Source organism: Cyrtonyx montezumae, unplaced genomic scaffold (assembly GCF_038088225.1).
Source record: "Cyrtonyx montezumae isolate F1298 unplaced genomic scaffold, pur_monq_1.0 scaffold_2, whole genome shotgun sequence".
NCBI lineage: Eukaryota > Metazoa > Chordata > Aves > Galliformes > Odontophoridae > Cyrtonyx > Cyrtonyx montezumae.
Genome location: NW_027071936.1, coordinates 47,468,928 through 47,485,442, shown reverse-complemented (window position 1 = coordinate 47,485,442; position 16,515 = coordinate 47,468,928). Strand labels below are relative to the sequence as shown.

The 16,515-nt window shown below is 40.3% G+C and overlaps 1 protein-coding gene across 1 annotated transcript; it reads left to right on the top strand.

Annotated features, from left to right (window-relative positions):
- Positions 1-1,082: 1,082 nt before the first annotated feature.
- KLB (klotho beta) lies at positions 1,083-14,628 on the top strand. The gene is made up of 5 exons (XM_065737113.1): positions 1,083-1,922; positions 7,946-8,450; positions 9,970-10,238; positions 11,004-12,147; positions 14,270-14,628. Exons 1-5 carry the CDS (start codon positions 1,185-1,187, stop codon positions 14,626-14,628), a joined length of 3,015 nt encoding a protein of 1,004 aa, XP_065593185.1. The 5' UTR covers positions 1,083-1,184.
- Positions 14,629-16,515: the final 1,887 nt, after the last annotated feature.

The following is a 16,515-nucleotide window of genomic DNA, read 5'->3' as shown; positions in this document are numbered from 1 at the left end:
TGACACAGGCAGCGGGAACAATAACACAGGCTCAGCCCAGCAGCCCTTCTGGACTTTCATCTCCTGCATGCCAGCAGGGCTAATTCATCTGAGCGCAGTGCTGTACCTACATGGTAAGTTGTTCCACGCTCAAACCTCAGCACACGACTGTCTTGCAGGTACAGATACATTGCTATCAAGCAACTCTTGACTGTACCGTGGATACATTTTATATGACTTCATCTGAAGAAATCAAGGAAGGCGGGCATCAGCCTTCTGGTATTTATTAAATTTACCAAATCCTGACACATGTAGTTTTGCTGTAATATGTTAAAATATGAGTTTATAAAATACTGTCTAGCTGCTCTGTGAGATATTCACTGGACCGATAGCCCAGCTGCAGTTTTCAATTAATAACAAAATAAGAAATTAAGGGAAATTGCTTAAGGACTGGAACAGACCTGTGTTAATCTTGTACTGATGCTGTACGTAGGGCTGTACATAGGACTTTTATATGATATAACAGCAGTTGTGTGTATTTAGAATAAATATGACCTGCCTTGTGCTTCTTCATAATTACTGGGATGTGCATATATATGTTACAAGTCTCTTTGTATCCACAATTCTGCCTTGATTCTAGTAATAAACTATACTAATCCTATATGTTGCATTTCTCATAGGTAAAATTAAACTCTGGGAAAAGACCCCCAAACCCTCCTGGCACTCCTACAATTTAAAAAGTGAGTAGTTAAAAAAATTAAATCACATTTTAATGTAAGACTTTGTAGTTTGAATTCTGTTTCTTTCATATTTCCTTGAAATACAGTTTCTGGAGGAATAGAGAACATCATAGCTTCTTAGCACCCTCGGTCACCTATATGTTCCCATCTGAGTGACCAGGTTTTCTGTTTTGCTGGGGTAACCTATTTTCCTGAAGTTAGAACACAGCTGTCTCGGTGACCACACAGAGGCCACCTCCCTGAAAATTACGCTGTTCTCTGACCCAGCCCAGGTCTCACAGTTCAGGCTAATCATTGACAGGGCTTTTACGATCACAAGCTTTTAGTGAGGCTTTGATAAGACACTCGAGCAGTTAGCGGCAAATGAAGACAGCCTGCGCAGCAGGGACTCCAGGGAATGAATGGATTTTTTCAGTATTGGTGAAAGGAATCTGACATTTAACGCTGGCGTTATAAAGCAGCATAATGTGTGGCCGACAGATGAAGAGATTTGTTGCTTTTTGGATGTTGGTTTTCCTAAGGATAGTCGCTGGGCTTGCTGGAGAGGGAAGATCTGTGTGGAAAAAGGACCCCAACTCCAGTCCTGTGAGTGAAACACAGATGTTTTTGTATGACACTTTCCCCACAGAGTTTCTCTGGGGCGTAGGGACAGGGGCATTCCAGGTGGAAGGCAGCTGGAGGAAGGACGAGAGAGGACCCTCTGTCTGGGACCGTTTCATCCACACGGAGCTCAGAAACACTGACAGCACAGATGTTTCCAGTGACAGCTACACCTTGCTGGACAAAGATGTGTCAGCTCTGGATTTTTTAGGAGTTACTTTTTACCAGTTTTCAATCTCATGGTCAAGGCTTTTTCCCACTGGAGTGGTAGCAGCTCCTAACGAAAAAGGACTCCAGTACTACAACACCCTTATTGACTCTCTGATCTACAGAAATATTGACCCTGTGGTTACCCTGTACCACTGGGACCTGCCCTTGACACTGCAAGAGCAATATGGGGGATGGAAAAATGAATCGGTCATTGATATCTTCAATGACTATGCCACCTTCTGCTTCCAGACCTTTGGGGATCGTGTTAAGTACTGGATTACCATCCACAATCCTTACTTAGTTGCTTGGCATGGGTATGGCACGGGTATTCATGCTCCTGGAGAGAAAGGGAAAATAGCCACTGTCTACACTGTAGGACACAATCTGATCAAGGTATGGTATAATAAGGTTTTACTAACTAATCTTGCACTGTCGTGGGAAGTAATGGGAGAAATCAATCATGTAATCTACATTAAAAAATAATAATGAAGGAATGTAATGTGAAAACACCAAGAAATAACCCTTAGCTAAAGCAGTCTTTAAAATAATATTTTTTAAATTTTCATGTTTATTTCATTGTAGTCTCAACGGCACACTCAGTAATTCTTTGTTTTCATGTGCTTGTTTATTTCTCTATTTAAATTTCCTTTTGCCTACAGCATCTACCTATTAAAGACCATTGGTTTCCTTCTTTATTCTTTTCATTTAGTTACACTGAAATGATTGTTCTGTCATTCAGCCACACTAAAATGACTGTTCTATTAGCTCAGAGATTTTTCTTCTATTTGCATATGGGATCAATTCTACTAGCAATAGAAGATGTGTATATATAAATATGATTAGTTCTGGCTTAGTAAGATTGCGAAATGTTTATTACTGACCTAGCAAGGTCATCAGCTCTTGGTTTTGGAAGAAAACAAATGTCCCCTTCACTATTTAAGAGTTTCAAAATTATATTATTTCCATAGCAATTTCAACATTTTCATTTTTATGTGAGTGTTATTTTTTGTATCTGCTTTCTTCTACAGAATTAGACATCCAAGAGATTTGATCCTATGATCGGTAGCTTTAACAGCTTCAGTACTGACTCCCAAGTTCATAGTATTCTTTGGAAAGGGCAAAAAAGAGAAGTTTGAAGTAGGTCATAGTTTTAGGAAAAATGTAGAGACATTAATGGTAATAGCAAGAACTTAACAGAATTCAGAGCATCTCTGATTTCATTCCACAGAGTAGCTTGTTCATATGCTTAAGTGCTTATATTCGTATTTTCTTGTGCTATACTTTAAAACAATCTCCAACAACAATAATTAAGGCAATTAACAATATAAATACACCTTTTTTCATCTGTAGTGCTCTAAGTATTTCAAAGAGCAAGTCATTGTCCTGTCTGCTTGATAGAGAAAGCTAGTATAATTTTCTGTGCCCAAGCAATTCCTAGATGTCACGAAGTGACCTTTTCTTCTGCCTACCATACATTATAATTAACAGACACATCTGAATGTATTTGGCATACAGAAAGAAGTATGCATATTGAGAAATATTAATTAACAGTGTATAAAATTTTCTGCAACTTCTATTTCTTGTATTTGCTTCCAGGCTTAAACTGGAGAACATCTTTTGTTTTTTTCCAGAAAAATGCACACTGCAGTCAATAGAAGTTTTACACAAAAAAGTCATCAGGTGTCCAGATCTGATAACTGATTTCACACATAGCACATGAATTGACCTAACTACAGAGATTTCTGAAGCATCTCAAAGAGAACTGATGCCCAATCATTATTTTTATTTTTAAAGTGCTATGTAAGATATATTTGACACAATACATGTAAAGGATGCAACCCAAGATTGCAGAAACCCAACAGCTTAATACTGAAATGTTTAGCTGAAAAAAAAAATCCACGTATTTTAGAACCAATAAAACAGTGATCTGCTTCCATGAATGATGGTCATTAGGTAGGTGAAAATCTTATGAAAGATTTTCAATGAAATAAGGATTTGTCTGTCCTCTTCAAGCTCAGGAGACATATGCTGCTCCTAGCACACAGTATTGCACAGGCTGTGTCAGCTGTTACATGTGCTTTCTTTCTGTGCTTTCCATCCTCCTGATGGAATGGCCGAGATGCATTTATAAGAGCCAGTCCTGCTCCTGTTATTCAAGACCCAGAAATAAAAAGAGTTACTGAATGCAGAAGCAAAGGCTACTAAGCAGAATGCTTAGGAGTTCTGAGTTCAGAAAACAATATACAGATCTCGATGTTTGGATTTAAAATATATATCTGCATGTTACTATATATAATGCTCATACACAGTGTGTCATAATGCTGCTGATCATTACAAAAGACCTGATAGTATTCATGTGGAAATGAATAGGAAATATGATGTGTGAAACTTTTAAATGATAAATTGCTAATATTTTCACATAGGTAAATCTCTATTCAATCAGATGATAGTCACTAATATGAGGAACAAGTGAAATCTGATATACCACATGGAGAAAGACAGTCAGTCTGCATTTCCTTTTTTTCATTAAAAGATATTGTGTTTTGCAAAAGCAACACTGGCACACGATGAGGCGTAACTTGCCACGTGACACTTGAAATACATACCAACACAACACTAAAACAATGCACTTGCTTCTGAGGCCGCTACTAAGGTAGGGAAGAAAAGATTGCACACTGAAAAAAATAAATGTATTTTTTTTATTTGATAGTAGTTACACTAGACAAAAAGCAGGAAAACATGAAGCAGTTGAATCACTGTTAATGGAGATAAACCAGATATTTATCACATCGACTACCACCATTTTCTTTAGACCTAGTTATGCTCTTTCTGCTGTCTTTTATTCTTCTGTATCAGCACCCTCCAGGCAGATCTGCCCTTGCTAAGCAACAGGCAGAAACCAACTGTTAGGTCTTTGGGTTGTTTTTTTGGTCTTTTTTCTTAAAAAAAACCCAAACATGTTTAAGACTGTTCACAGCCCCTTCCATCTTGCTGATAAGCCCAGGAAGAAAACAAGGAAATCTCTCTACAATTTTTTTCATGGACATGTCTTTATAACACATTCTTGGAAAAGGCGATACCTTTCCTTCCACACACATGGTGTTTACATACAGATCCATCATACCACAGATCAGGTTCCTGTGCCTGGCTGTGTTACTCCTAGCTCCTGGTAGCAGTCAGCATGCCAGGATCTCTTCATGGACACTATCACACTATCACCGTTAGGATTTTTTGATGAGCAAGTCTCAGAGAAGTCTTATAATTCATTCTCTTTAAAAACAAATTTCTACTGAAAGAGTGAAGAATAATTTATCTCTAAGTTCACCCAGGCACTTTTTGCTTTTTCTCTCCTCGGACAAGTAACTCCACATTGCTCTGTGTATTTGTTGTTGAGCTATTCTATGAAAGTCACTATACTGTAATAAATCTTATGAATCTGAAAGTATTGGTATTTCTATGATAAGCTTTTTTGTCTATACAGAAGATTTACAGGATCAGAGTTTGAAGGAGTATGAGAATATTCCAATAGAGGAGAACAACACTGTTGTCTTTCTTTTATTAAATTGGCTCATTCTGTCTAGCCATTTTGCAAGGTTAACTGGCGTAGCACTCTTCTGACTTTGAAGTCTGTGGAATATAAATTGCTATACTAATACCAGGACAATATGCTGAAATTAATGTCATATGTATCTAGAATAAATACCCAATATTGATCTTGCTTTCACTGTGTACTCAGCCTTGACATTTGTCCTTGATCTAACAAGGAAAGTGAAAGATTAGGGATTAAACTGTAACTGAAAACAAAAGATTAATCAAGATTTACTCAAAATAGTCATTGTAATATATGATACAGCTTTTAAATCAATGTTTATTTCATGTTTCATCTTACAAAACAAATGCTAATAATCAGTTGGTTCCATCAATAATAGTTTGCACTTAAGAGTACATCCTCCACCTGAGAACACTAAGCTGCTGCACAGTTAACAGCTCAAGACAGAGTTATTGGCAAGAAAAGGCTACTTTGTCTACAACAACTGTAAAAACCTTCAATATAGACTAGTCACTTTTTTTTTTAATTGAGACTGCCCTTGGAACTAGGAGTCATCAGCAGTACATAAGAATTTGTGATGTGGAAATGTTACCGTGACTCACTGTAAATGCACGTACTTGTATTAGAGGTCTGCTCCTGTGGAATGGCACCTGTGGCTGCTTTCACACCTGCAGATGGTACTTTACTAGTAACTTTATTTTCCTCTAATCAGCTTCCTGAAATTGCATATGAAGCTAATGAATTCTCCCTAATTGTCATTTGCTTGTCAGTAGTGCACTTTTATCTGGTTGATTTCTGGGAAAGCTTTCTTCCTCCACTTTATTTAGAAGTGTGGGATTGCTAAGATTTACCAGATGTCCCTGTCCTGGCTGTGTGAATAACACAGCTGACTTCAGCAAAGTTTTTCTTGTCAAATCAACAGAAACATGTATCTTTCATTAAACAAGTGTTAGTAGGCTGTTTCTGGGGAAAAACGTTCACTAACCATGTTAGAAATCAGTAGGGGCAGGTAAGTGCAAGCTAACACCAGGGTAAGGCTGGGCCTATTGCAGCCACCTGGGGCTGGAGGGAGCTCTGGGAGGGACAGTGAGGGTAACTGAGGAGGTGGCACTAGCCACACAGATTTTCTGATAAGACTGGTAAGAAATCCCTTTTAAAATAGTATAACTGTAGGTTTCAGTTTACTTCATGAGTACAGTTTTGATGGCTTCCCTTTAACCTGCATCTCAAAGGTTAATGTTGCTTTATCAGTACTTTCAAAGACAGACCTTGAACAAATGTTACGAGCATGACCTTAGAAACCATTAACAGCTGATACACAAAATTTCACAAACTGTAATTCCACAGCGCTCCTGAGCTTAACCAAATACCTACCTCACATCAGGCTTTTTTTTAATCTTTTTATTTTTCCAAGCTGTCAAGGCTCTGCATTTCTAGATAAATTAGCTGAAGTTATTGTCAAATGTAAGCAGCGTTGTTTGGCTTTGTAATGTCAATCTAACTCAGCGCTAAAAGTGTTTCACAATGTTTCTGTTTTGTTTTTTTTTCTGGGTGCAAACAGTCATTTGCTTTCCAGCTTAGTGTATAGAGCTGTACTTCTGGAGCAATGTAATCCCTGAATTATTGGACAACTCATCAGCTGGAGAAGTGTTAGCTCCTCTCCCCTGTGATCCAGAGTCATTCTAGTCTAACACTGCTCCTGTTCTCCTGTACAGGACTCAGCACACTAGTGGTTCCTAAATCTACAGTGTATTCATTTCAATGCACACACCATGAAAATTATGACTTATGTGTTCTCTTAACTAAATAATGGATGTGACATTCAGAGGTAATTCTGGTGTATGGCAATGTTAAACTATCTATACGCAATGATGGTCTGAAAAAAAAAGAATTACAATGTGATACAGGGTGTGTGTTCTCACTGCCACTAATACCCGTGGCAAAACTTCTATCCTAGAGAACTCAGTGCTTGGCATCACCCGAGTACTGAAATGTGCCATAACCAATTCAATTTGGGAAATGCAGCTGACAGACTTCCTTCTAAAACCATAGCGGTGCTGCTGTCAGAATGAATACTAAAAAGGAATCAGTTTCATTCTGTTCTGTTTCATATACTGTCAGGAAAATTGTAACTACAGTAACTTCAAAGAAGTGAACTGAAAGCCTGGATGAAAATTCTCACACTATGAAACATGTTGTTTCAAATTTTGCAGCTGCAGCTTAGAGCTTCCTCCAGATTTTGCACAAAGGACACTTAAAGGGGAACACTTGTGTAAGTAGTCCAAATTCAAACAAATGGAATTACATCCTAAGAACAGTACAGAGTGGATGTGATCTATCAGAGCAAATCCAGGTATCCCCCATAGCACGAAGTCAATCAATAGCATAGAGCCAACACTGACACAGGAGACATAAGTTGAGATATATAATTAATGTAAAAACTGTAATTACAGTTTAAAAGTTGAACTCTATCAGCAATTAGAGCTTTACAAAGAAAGAACTGACTAGGACTGTGCAGATTACTGATATCCCACTACTGACAGCTGTTTAGTCTAACATTATCTATAAGAGCTGTTTCACATTCATGGTGGAACATCTAGCAACCTTCAGAGCTATATCAAAAGGCAAGAAGCCAGAACCCTAATGCATCATAGCAACAGCACATAGGAAATGCTGAGCATTACCATCATCTGAAGACCTTGCATTTTAGCAGCTATTGCCCAGTGCATCTCTTCAGAGTGATTGTCATACCTTAATCATTCAGTAATATCGCTGCAGCAGATGTCAGCTACCTGTCTGGCTGGCTGCCTACACACACAGAGATTTATTAAATAGCAGCAATTCAGTGCTCTTTTTCTTTTACCAGGCTCATGCAAAAGTGTGGCGTAACTACAAGGAACACTTCCATCCGTATCAGAAGGGATTGATGTCCATAGTCTTGGGATCTCACTGGATTGAACCCAACAGATCGGAGAACGCTTTGGATATTTCTAAATGCCAGCAGTCTGTGGAGAGAGTACTCGGATGGTTTGCTAAGCCCATCCATGGGGATGGTGATTATCCAGAAGAACTGAAAAATGAATCTTTTCTGCCACGCTTCACTGAGGATGAAAAAAAGTACATAAAAGGAACAGCTGATTTCTTTGCATTTTCCTTTGGTCCTGATAACTTCAAACCTCCAAACACTCTACCAAAAATGGGACAAAACTTGTCACTTAATTTAAGGGACGTACTGAATTGGATTAAACTGGAATATGACAGTCCTCGGATCCTCATTGCAGAGAATGGCTGGTTCACTGACAGCCATGTGAAAACCGATGACACCACTGCCATCTACATGATGAAGAACTTCATAAATAAGGTTTTACAAGGTTTGTGCATGACTGAGCTGTTGAATTCTTTTTTGGATATTTTTTGAGGAAAATTATATAGATAATTTAGCTTTTTAATGATTTCATCATTTTTTTAAAGACATAATGGCAACTAAGTTAATAATTTCTATTGCATACGTATAAGCCACATATCAGGATCCACTGGTGGTAGCATTGTACAAACAGAAAAAAATATGTAGTCCCTGTCCCAGAAAGCTAAAGTGCAGCATCTGGGTATAAAACTGAATCAGAAATGTAAACAATACATTGCACATTGCTTTTCACTGATGGCAGACCAACTGTAAAACCTTCATGCAGGCACATACCTTGACAGCAGGAAAATGAGGCAGTGACAACAGGCTGCCATTGTCGTGCCAAGCCCCTACTGCAATGCCAAATGCATGGAATTCATCAGCAGGAGAGTAGCAATCATTACAGCATGCCAAGGAGAAGGACCAAAGATTTAATTTTATATGAAACATGAACGCTGTTAGTATCTGAGGCCTCTGCAAAACCCATATTTTTCCATTTTTGGTGCTGGGGTGTGGGAGACACCTGTGGCTAGGGTGCCAGCTGGGGCTGTGCCCTCTGGAGCACGCACTGTGTGCCATGCTGTCATGGTGGGTGGCTCAGGTCCTTCACAAAAACCTTTCTTATCCTCAGAAAAGGGAAAACGTGGAATAAGGATATCTGATCGCCAGCAAACAAAATTGAGCTCCTAATGAAGGCTGTCTAGATAAAGTTTTTCCAAACTGCCAATTTCACGTAGCCCAGTATACATGACATGGCCTGATTTCTCCCAGTTTTGAGGTTACATTCCTGTATTTGGTTTATGATATTTTAAATACTGCTTGCCAACAGCAGGGAAGCCTAGATGCAGGACTGGCTTTGATGATGTGTGGCAGGTAGATCATTAGGTAAGAAAATTCAGCCCTCTTCTGAGGCAGAGCTGGCTGTAATAACCACCCGTGAACCAAAACTCGTGAAATGTTTGGGTCAGTGCTCAATTAATAAATATGAGAGCTGCAATCTGTATTTTTATGTATTCCAATACTTCAACTGTTTCAAAATATTAATGTTTTTTTCTTTTTGTGAAGGAAATTGCATCTAATCAGCAATAACATTTGGAGTGCATTCTCATATTTTCACTGACAGAAGAATCTGGTATAATATAAACTTGCTGCTTGCAGTAAAATCAATCTGACCTGCTTAACCACAAAACATCATTTGTATAGGCCAAATTGGAATGGGCTGGTGGCTGTTGACACGCCATGTAGTGGGCTGTACAGAGCTGTACTGTGTGTCAGAAGACAGTGCTGAAAGCTTTGCAGTGCATGTCTGTAACTTAAGAGTGCAGCAAATCCTGAAAATAAGTAGCATAAAATCACCATCGCAATGCACAGATCCCAGCTGCCATTCTTGGAGACTACTGAAACTTACCTGTTATAGCTGTTACTTTCCCACGTGTACGTCAGAGCACTAAATACACAGCTCATGGGTGTTACTTTCTCTTACACAGCTATTAAATATGACAACATAGACGTGTTCGGTTACACAGCCTGGTCACTCCTTGATGGCTTTGAATGGCAACATGCTTACAAAATCCGGCGTGGATTATTTTATGTGGATTTCCAAAGTGAAAAAAAGGAACGCATTCCCAAGTCATCTGCGCTTTATTACAAACAGATCATACAGGAAAATGGCTTCTTCCCAAGAGAGACTACCCCAAGTGTACAAGCACAGTTTTCCTGTGACTTCTCCTGGGGTATCACTGAGTCTGTTCTCAAGGTAAGAGTAAATAAAATACAGAAATGACCACTGGAGGAAGAGCAATTATGAGTTTACTTTGTGAGTAAAAGACTGAGTGCAGTACCTTTCATTTAAGAACCTCAGTGCAAGATGCACACTGTCTTTTTTCCCAACTGTTTTCTGTAGTACCTACTTCAGCTTTATATTTGGAAGACAGGATGACCAATGTGTATTGCAGTGTTGGGATACTCTTTGTCATGACATACAGAAGGGTAGTCCAATGAAAAAAACATTAACAAACCACTGTGATTTATCCTACTTATTGACAAGTGTAGGGAAAAAAAAGTAAAGCTACTGTATAGTGTTAATTGTTCTGAGTAAACATACAGCACAAAAAAGTCTACTTCCTTTAAAAAAATTATTTTAACCTTCACTACATTATGATACAAATTGCACTAAGTTTAAAAACAGTAAAGAAATCCTTTTCAACACAGAAACTTGTAGAAGTTAGCAGTAGCAGAGATGGAACTCATATTAAGCAGTACAAATTGTGTCAGATATTTGCAGGGGCAGAAGGACTACCAGTAAGAACAGGGACTGGACCGTTGTGCCAAGGTTGCATAACACTGACCTCGGCAGCTCTGCCAGAACAGTCTGTACCTGCCTGTTACATCCCCTGCTGCCTCTGCATCAGAACTGCTGTATGACCACAGAGGAAACCCATCTGTGGCATCTATCAGTGTGAAAAGGGACAGTGCATGCTGGTGGTGGGGTCAATTTAACATAGTGCTTTTAATTCCCCAGGCGGAGTCTGTGGCTTCCTCACCCCAGTTCTGTGATCCAAACCTCTACCTGTGGAACATCACGGGAGATGGGCTCTTGCACAAAGTGGACGGAGTGAAGCTAAAAACCCGTCCGGCACAGTGCACGGATTTTGTCAGTATTAAAAAGCAACTTGACCTCCTGGAAAAAATGAAAGTCACCCACTACAGATTTGCACTTGACTGGTCGTTAATTTTACCCAATGGAGATCTGTCAGTGGTCAACAGGCAGGTGCTGAGGTATTACAGATGTGTGGTTAGCGAAGTGCTAAAACTCAACATCCAATCTATGGTCACCCTGTATTACCCAACGCATGCCTACCTGGGCCTGCCGGGCCCTTTGCTGCACACAGGAGGGTGGCTCAACCAGTCCACAGCCTATGCTTTTCAAAACTACGCAGCTTTATGCTTTCAGGAACTAGGTGATTTGGTTAAACTTTGGATTACAATAAACGAGCCCAACCGACTCAGCGATGTCTACAACAGGAGCAGCAGCGATACATACCGGGCAGCACACAATTTACTCATAGCACATGCCATGGCCTGGAGAACATACGATGAGCAGTTCCGGTCTTTCCAGTATGGCAAAGTGTCCCTATCCCTGCACTCAGACTGGGCTGAGCCTGCCAACACCTACTTTGAATCCCATGCCAAAGCTGCCAACAGGTTCCTTCAGTTTGAAATAGGCTGGTTTGCTGACCCCATATTTAAGTCCGGGGACTATCCAGCTACAATGAGGGAATACATCCACTTTAAAAACAGAAAAGGCCTCTCACACTCTTCACTGCCCTCCTTCACAAGTGAGGAAAGGAAGCTCATTAAAGGTGCAGCTGACTTCTATGCGCTCAATCACTTCACCACTCGATTTGTGATTCACGAGCCCCAGAATGGGAGCCAGTATGAATTTGACCGCGACATCCAATTCCTGCAGGACATCACCTGCCTGAGCTCCCCTTCCCGGCTCGCAGTGGTGCCCTGGGGAGTGCGCAAGGTTCTGAAGTGGATTAAAAGAACCTACGGTGACATAGACATCTACATCACGGCAAACGGAATAGATGACCAATCCTTAGACAACGATGAGCTCCGGAACTATTACTTAGAAAAATACGTCCAAGAGGTTTTAAAAGGTGAGTCTATGACAGATTCCTCAGAGCTGTTTTCATGGCACAGACCCAGGCTCCCAAGCTTTGCCTGATGCAGAAGCATGTGTGGGAAGTAGCTAGTTACTCTGAAGTTCACAGGAGATAGCATTTGAGATCAACAAATACCAGTGGACAATTCTGATTTCTGCTCCACAAAGAACAGCAGGAGCCTCCTTCCTCGCTTGCTGTTCTGGAGTCATTGGACCATAACACACATGCAAGTCCAAGGAGACCTGAAGGGACATACAGAGGAAAAATGGCAGGTTGTCCCACTTTTATGTCCTGCTGTTGAAGAGAGAGCTCTAGTTCCTGCTCCACTACTTGCTCTTTGCTCTGCTCCTACAGAAATCTAGTTCCTCACTTCAGAGAAAAAGTATTAAGCCCCTGTAGAGAAACAGGACAAAACACATGCTCTTTTTGTTGAAGGCAATGATCTTCAGCCATAGCTTACTGTATGAGAGGGATCCCATGGAGGCCTCGTCCTTCACATCCCTCCTCCTCCAACTAGATAATAAACAAGAGCTGTGAGCTCTGCTCAGCCTTTCACGAGAAATGCAGCAGTGCTGTGTCGTTATGCTGAGAACCTGGCAGCCATGGAAAGGTACCTGAAAGGCAGTGTTACCTGGACTGTACAGCCAAGGATGTGCAACATGTCCCTGCGCTATTTTCTACCAACAGTCACTGGAGACTTCCCTGGCCAGGCCACGAGATATCCAAAAGCTCCTGAGGCACCTGTCCCCAAACACAGGCTGCAGATCCTAGCTCTCCAGGAGCTAGATACGTAGAAAAAGAGGCAGGTATTACTTATAGCTAGGCATGGCCAGATTGCTTCTGGACACTAACAATAAGCAGAGCATTTCCCCTACAGCACTTAGCTCTTTCTCAATTACTACAGAATTGATGAGCATTTGGTCTACTTTTCATGCCAACTTCACATTACAAACAAGGAGACAGTAAGTTATTCTGCTGCTACCCAAAGGAGGTCATTTAAAGGGCATTCATCACAGTGCTCCCAGTTCAATTTTCAGATAGCGTGGTACCTTTGACTATTCACAGAAACATCTCCCTAGTTTACAGTGTTATTGCTGAGTCTGGCTCACATCCTCAGTAATGCTTTCTGCTTACATGTGAATGAAAGAGATGTTTACTCACCGAGGACTGTTCTTTACAATTTCATCTGAGTATTTTTTGCCCAGTGCTGGCACATAGCAGGGTAACATTCATGTACGGTGGAGCTGAGCAAATGGGTCTGAAGTGAAGCAGGAATTTCAACATCTCTTTCAGGACCCAGCTGGTCTTCTACTCCTCCTGAGTCCCACACGCGGGTTCAGAAAGCAGCCAGGCCTCACTTTTGTCAGAGAGGAAAGCTCCTAACTCTAAACCAGCTCAGACCTGCAGACTTGAAGGCAAACAGGCTGAGAGGACTTCCAGCTCCTTAACTCTGCCTATAGGAACTGGCATCCTGTTGCCTTGCAACAGGAACAGCTCTTACATCCAGCTGATGTTAGACAAGAAAAGCTGGGAACATCAAAGTTTGCATATGTCCAAGATAACACAATGTGTGGTAGGAATGAGGGCAGTGAAGTTCAGCTCCCCCTCACCTACCTCCTTTTCTCAGTGAACTTATCACTTGAATGTTAAGATCACTTCCTTTTCACATCCTTGCCCACACGCAAGTAGGAAAGCAGCAGCACTCAGTCTTGTTGGGTTTCCTTACCTACAGTTCTGAACCATGGGCCTGCTCCAGCTGCCTGACACAAGGCAGAGGTGGGAGGGCGGCTGGCTGCCACTTGCTGAAACGTTCACAAGTGCCATTTATACATGTAGGCATTCAGAGAGCCAGGCTACATGTGTGTGCAAATGCACTTTTCACAGGGTAGGTCCACAAAATTCCGAGGTTCAAATTTCTTTGGAACAGTGACACATTGTTTTTAATTAAGATAGCAGAAGCTGAGTATTATTAGAAGCAATAACTGCAAGTAAATATTTTATGATGCAGTTACACTCTTTAAATGGATAACCATTTTGGTGATGAGTTTTCAGAAGTCTGCAAATCGTACAGAATGTTATTAACAATATTAACAGCATTCTTTTCTTTCCCTCCCAGCATACTACATTGATAAAGTCAAGATTAGAGGCTACTATGCGTTTAAACTGACCGAAGAAAAATCTAAGCCCAGGTTTGGATTCTTCACTTCTGATTCGAAAGGAAAGCCTTCAATAAAATTTTACAACAGCCTGATAAGCGATAACGGCTTTCCTGCCCACTACTCTGTCTGTGATCCATCTGCAGAGAAGCAGTGCAGCTTCTGCCTGTTTGTTTCTCAGAAGAAGCCATTAATATTCTTTGCCTGCTGTCTTTTCTCCACTCTGATCTTGCTTTTAACTATTATTGTTTTTCACAAAAGAAAAAGAAGAAAACGTTTCAAGGCAAAGAAGATCCAGCACATCTGCGTGTCACTTTAATAAGAGGGCACAAGCCCACCTTCAAGATTCATGACTGTGCATTCTACAGAGGGCCATACAGAATAGGCAGCTGCAGGAAAGCACTATGTGAGTCACTCCAGTTATACACACCAAACACCTCAGTTGAAAACAGAAGGCGACTGCGTGCACAGGAAGACAAGCTATGATATCTGCTTCTGGCAAAATTACTTTTCTTCACTTTCTGTACATTTAAACAAGAAAATGTTATGACTCTCCTGTGCCTTGGAATAACCTTACAAACTGACTTGAAGAGACATTAGGCTGTGAGAACTGATATGCACTTTTACGCAAACCTCTTTGGACCAAAACTTCCCGGGATGTATATTCATGCTGTGAATGATGTTAAACATGAAACTACAATTGGTAGTTTACAAATAAAAGTGTTAGTAAACACCAAATGGGTAGATGCAATCACTGTAACTTCGCACTTTTGGAGGAACAACTGAAACGTTTGGTCACTTCCAGCTGCCCCTAAATATGGAAAATAGCATCGAACACATTAGGTAAGTGATGTAATTCTGTATCTATTGTTATGAAAGCATACAGAACTTAGTACATGAGACCTGAGATGCATTTACCTCCATCTTGCAGAAACAATGCTATCTAGAGGAGCATCCTTACCCATCCAAGGCAGTCACCACTTCCAGCTGTTAGTGTCTAACTCCATAAAAGCACAGAGAACTACCAGGACACCAAATGAACACTGACACCTAAGAATTAAGGCAGCTAATTATTGTGGCTCCTTATGCACTGACAACTAGAAACTTTGCACGTATCCTCAAACTAGTGTGTGTGCAGCCAACGGAACCCCCCTCACCCAACTTTCCATCTCAGCTCATAAATGCACAACTGCTTCTCCAGTGTATTTCAAGTACTGGCCAACATCACAGGAAGTCGCTTTACAGAAGGTAAGGAGCAGTAAAACCTTCAATTCTAAAATCTGAACTCTGATGTAGGGATTTTGATTTTCTTAATTCTGTATTGTTCAAGCCATGTAAGTCACGTTCAGGCTTACTCTAACCCTGCATCCAGCTTAAACAGCCTTATGAATCAGCTATCATCAACTCCCTCCACAAACTGAACATGGACATCTACTTCTGCAACCACTGGTTTGAGGTTTTGAACAGTAAGAGGAAACACTGATTTCCTTTCTTTGAAAACGACACCATTCCAATTTCTTAATGTTATAGTTTAAAACTACCACTCTGTGGCATGAGGATTCCAGTCCGTCAGACTCCTGTCTATCTGAACATTCAGAGAGCAATAACACTGCACAAGGCTACAAACACAAGAGCACTGAGCTGTTTACCATGACTGTAACAATCTGCTTCTCCAAATTATGAAGATCTTGAGTGGGTTCACAGCATCATCATTTAGTTCTTAAAAAAAAAAAAAAAAAAGAGGCCAAGATATGAAATATGTTTTATTTTATTAAACCTTTGATCTTATTCAGTTTTCGTATCAGATGTCAATCCAGTACGTGCTGATATGCCATCTCATGTTTTGGTTTGGGTTTTTTTTTTTTTTTCAGGACCCAGACAACTGTAAATAAAAAGTTAAAAGAGCTTTTAAAAAAGCTTCACCTTGCAATGCAAACGCAAAATTCAAAAGTTTATGGACATAAGAATGAAGTCCATTTTTCTTTTAGTTTCAATGCAAAACAAAAATTAATAGCTCCAAGAAATTTGCCCAACTTATTCAGACAAGATTACTTGAAAATAAGTAAATACTCAAAACTGCACACAGCAAAGAGAGAAGTTTTTAAGGAATTTCTTAGGGAACCCTGAGGAGCACTAGCCATCATTTGTTCAGTAGCCCTCAAGCAGCTGGTATCCAGCTGCTGCTAACAAGATTTGGTTTATGAAA

Coding starts and splice junctions, on each gene's coding strand:
- KLB (XM_065737113.1), top strand. CDS start 1,185: ATGTGTGGCCGACAGATGAAGAGATTTGTTGCTTTTTGGATGTTGGTT. Junction 8,451..9,969: donor CATAAATAAGGTTTTACAAG/GTTTGTGCATGA, acceptor TCTCTTACACAG/CTATTAAATATGACAACATA. Junction 12,148..14,269: donor CGTCCAAGAGGTTTTAAAAG/GTGAGTCTATGA, acceptor TTTCCCTCCCAG/CATACTACATTGATAAAGTC.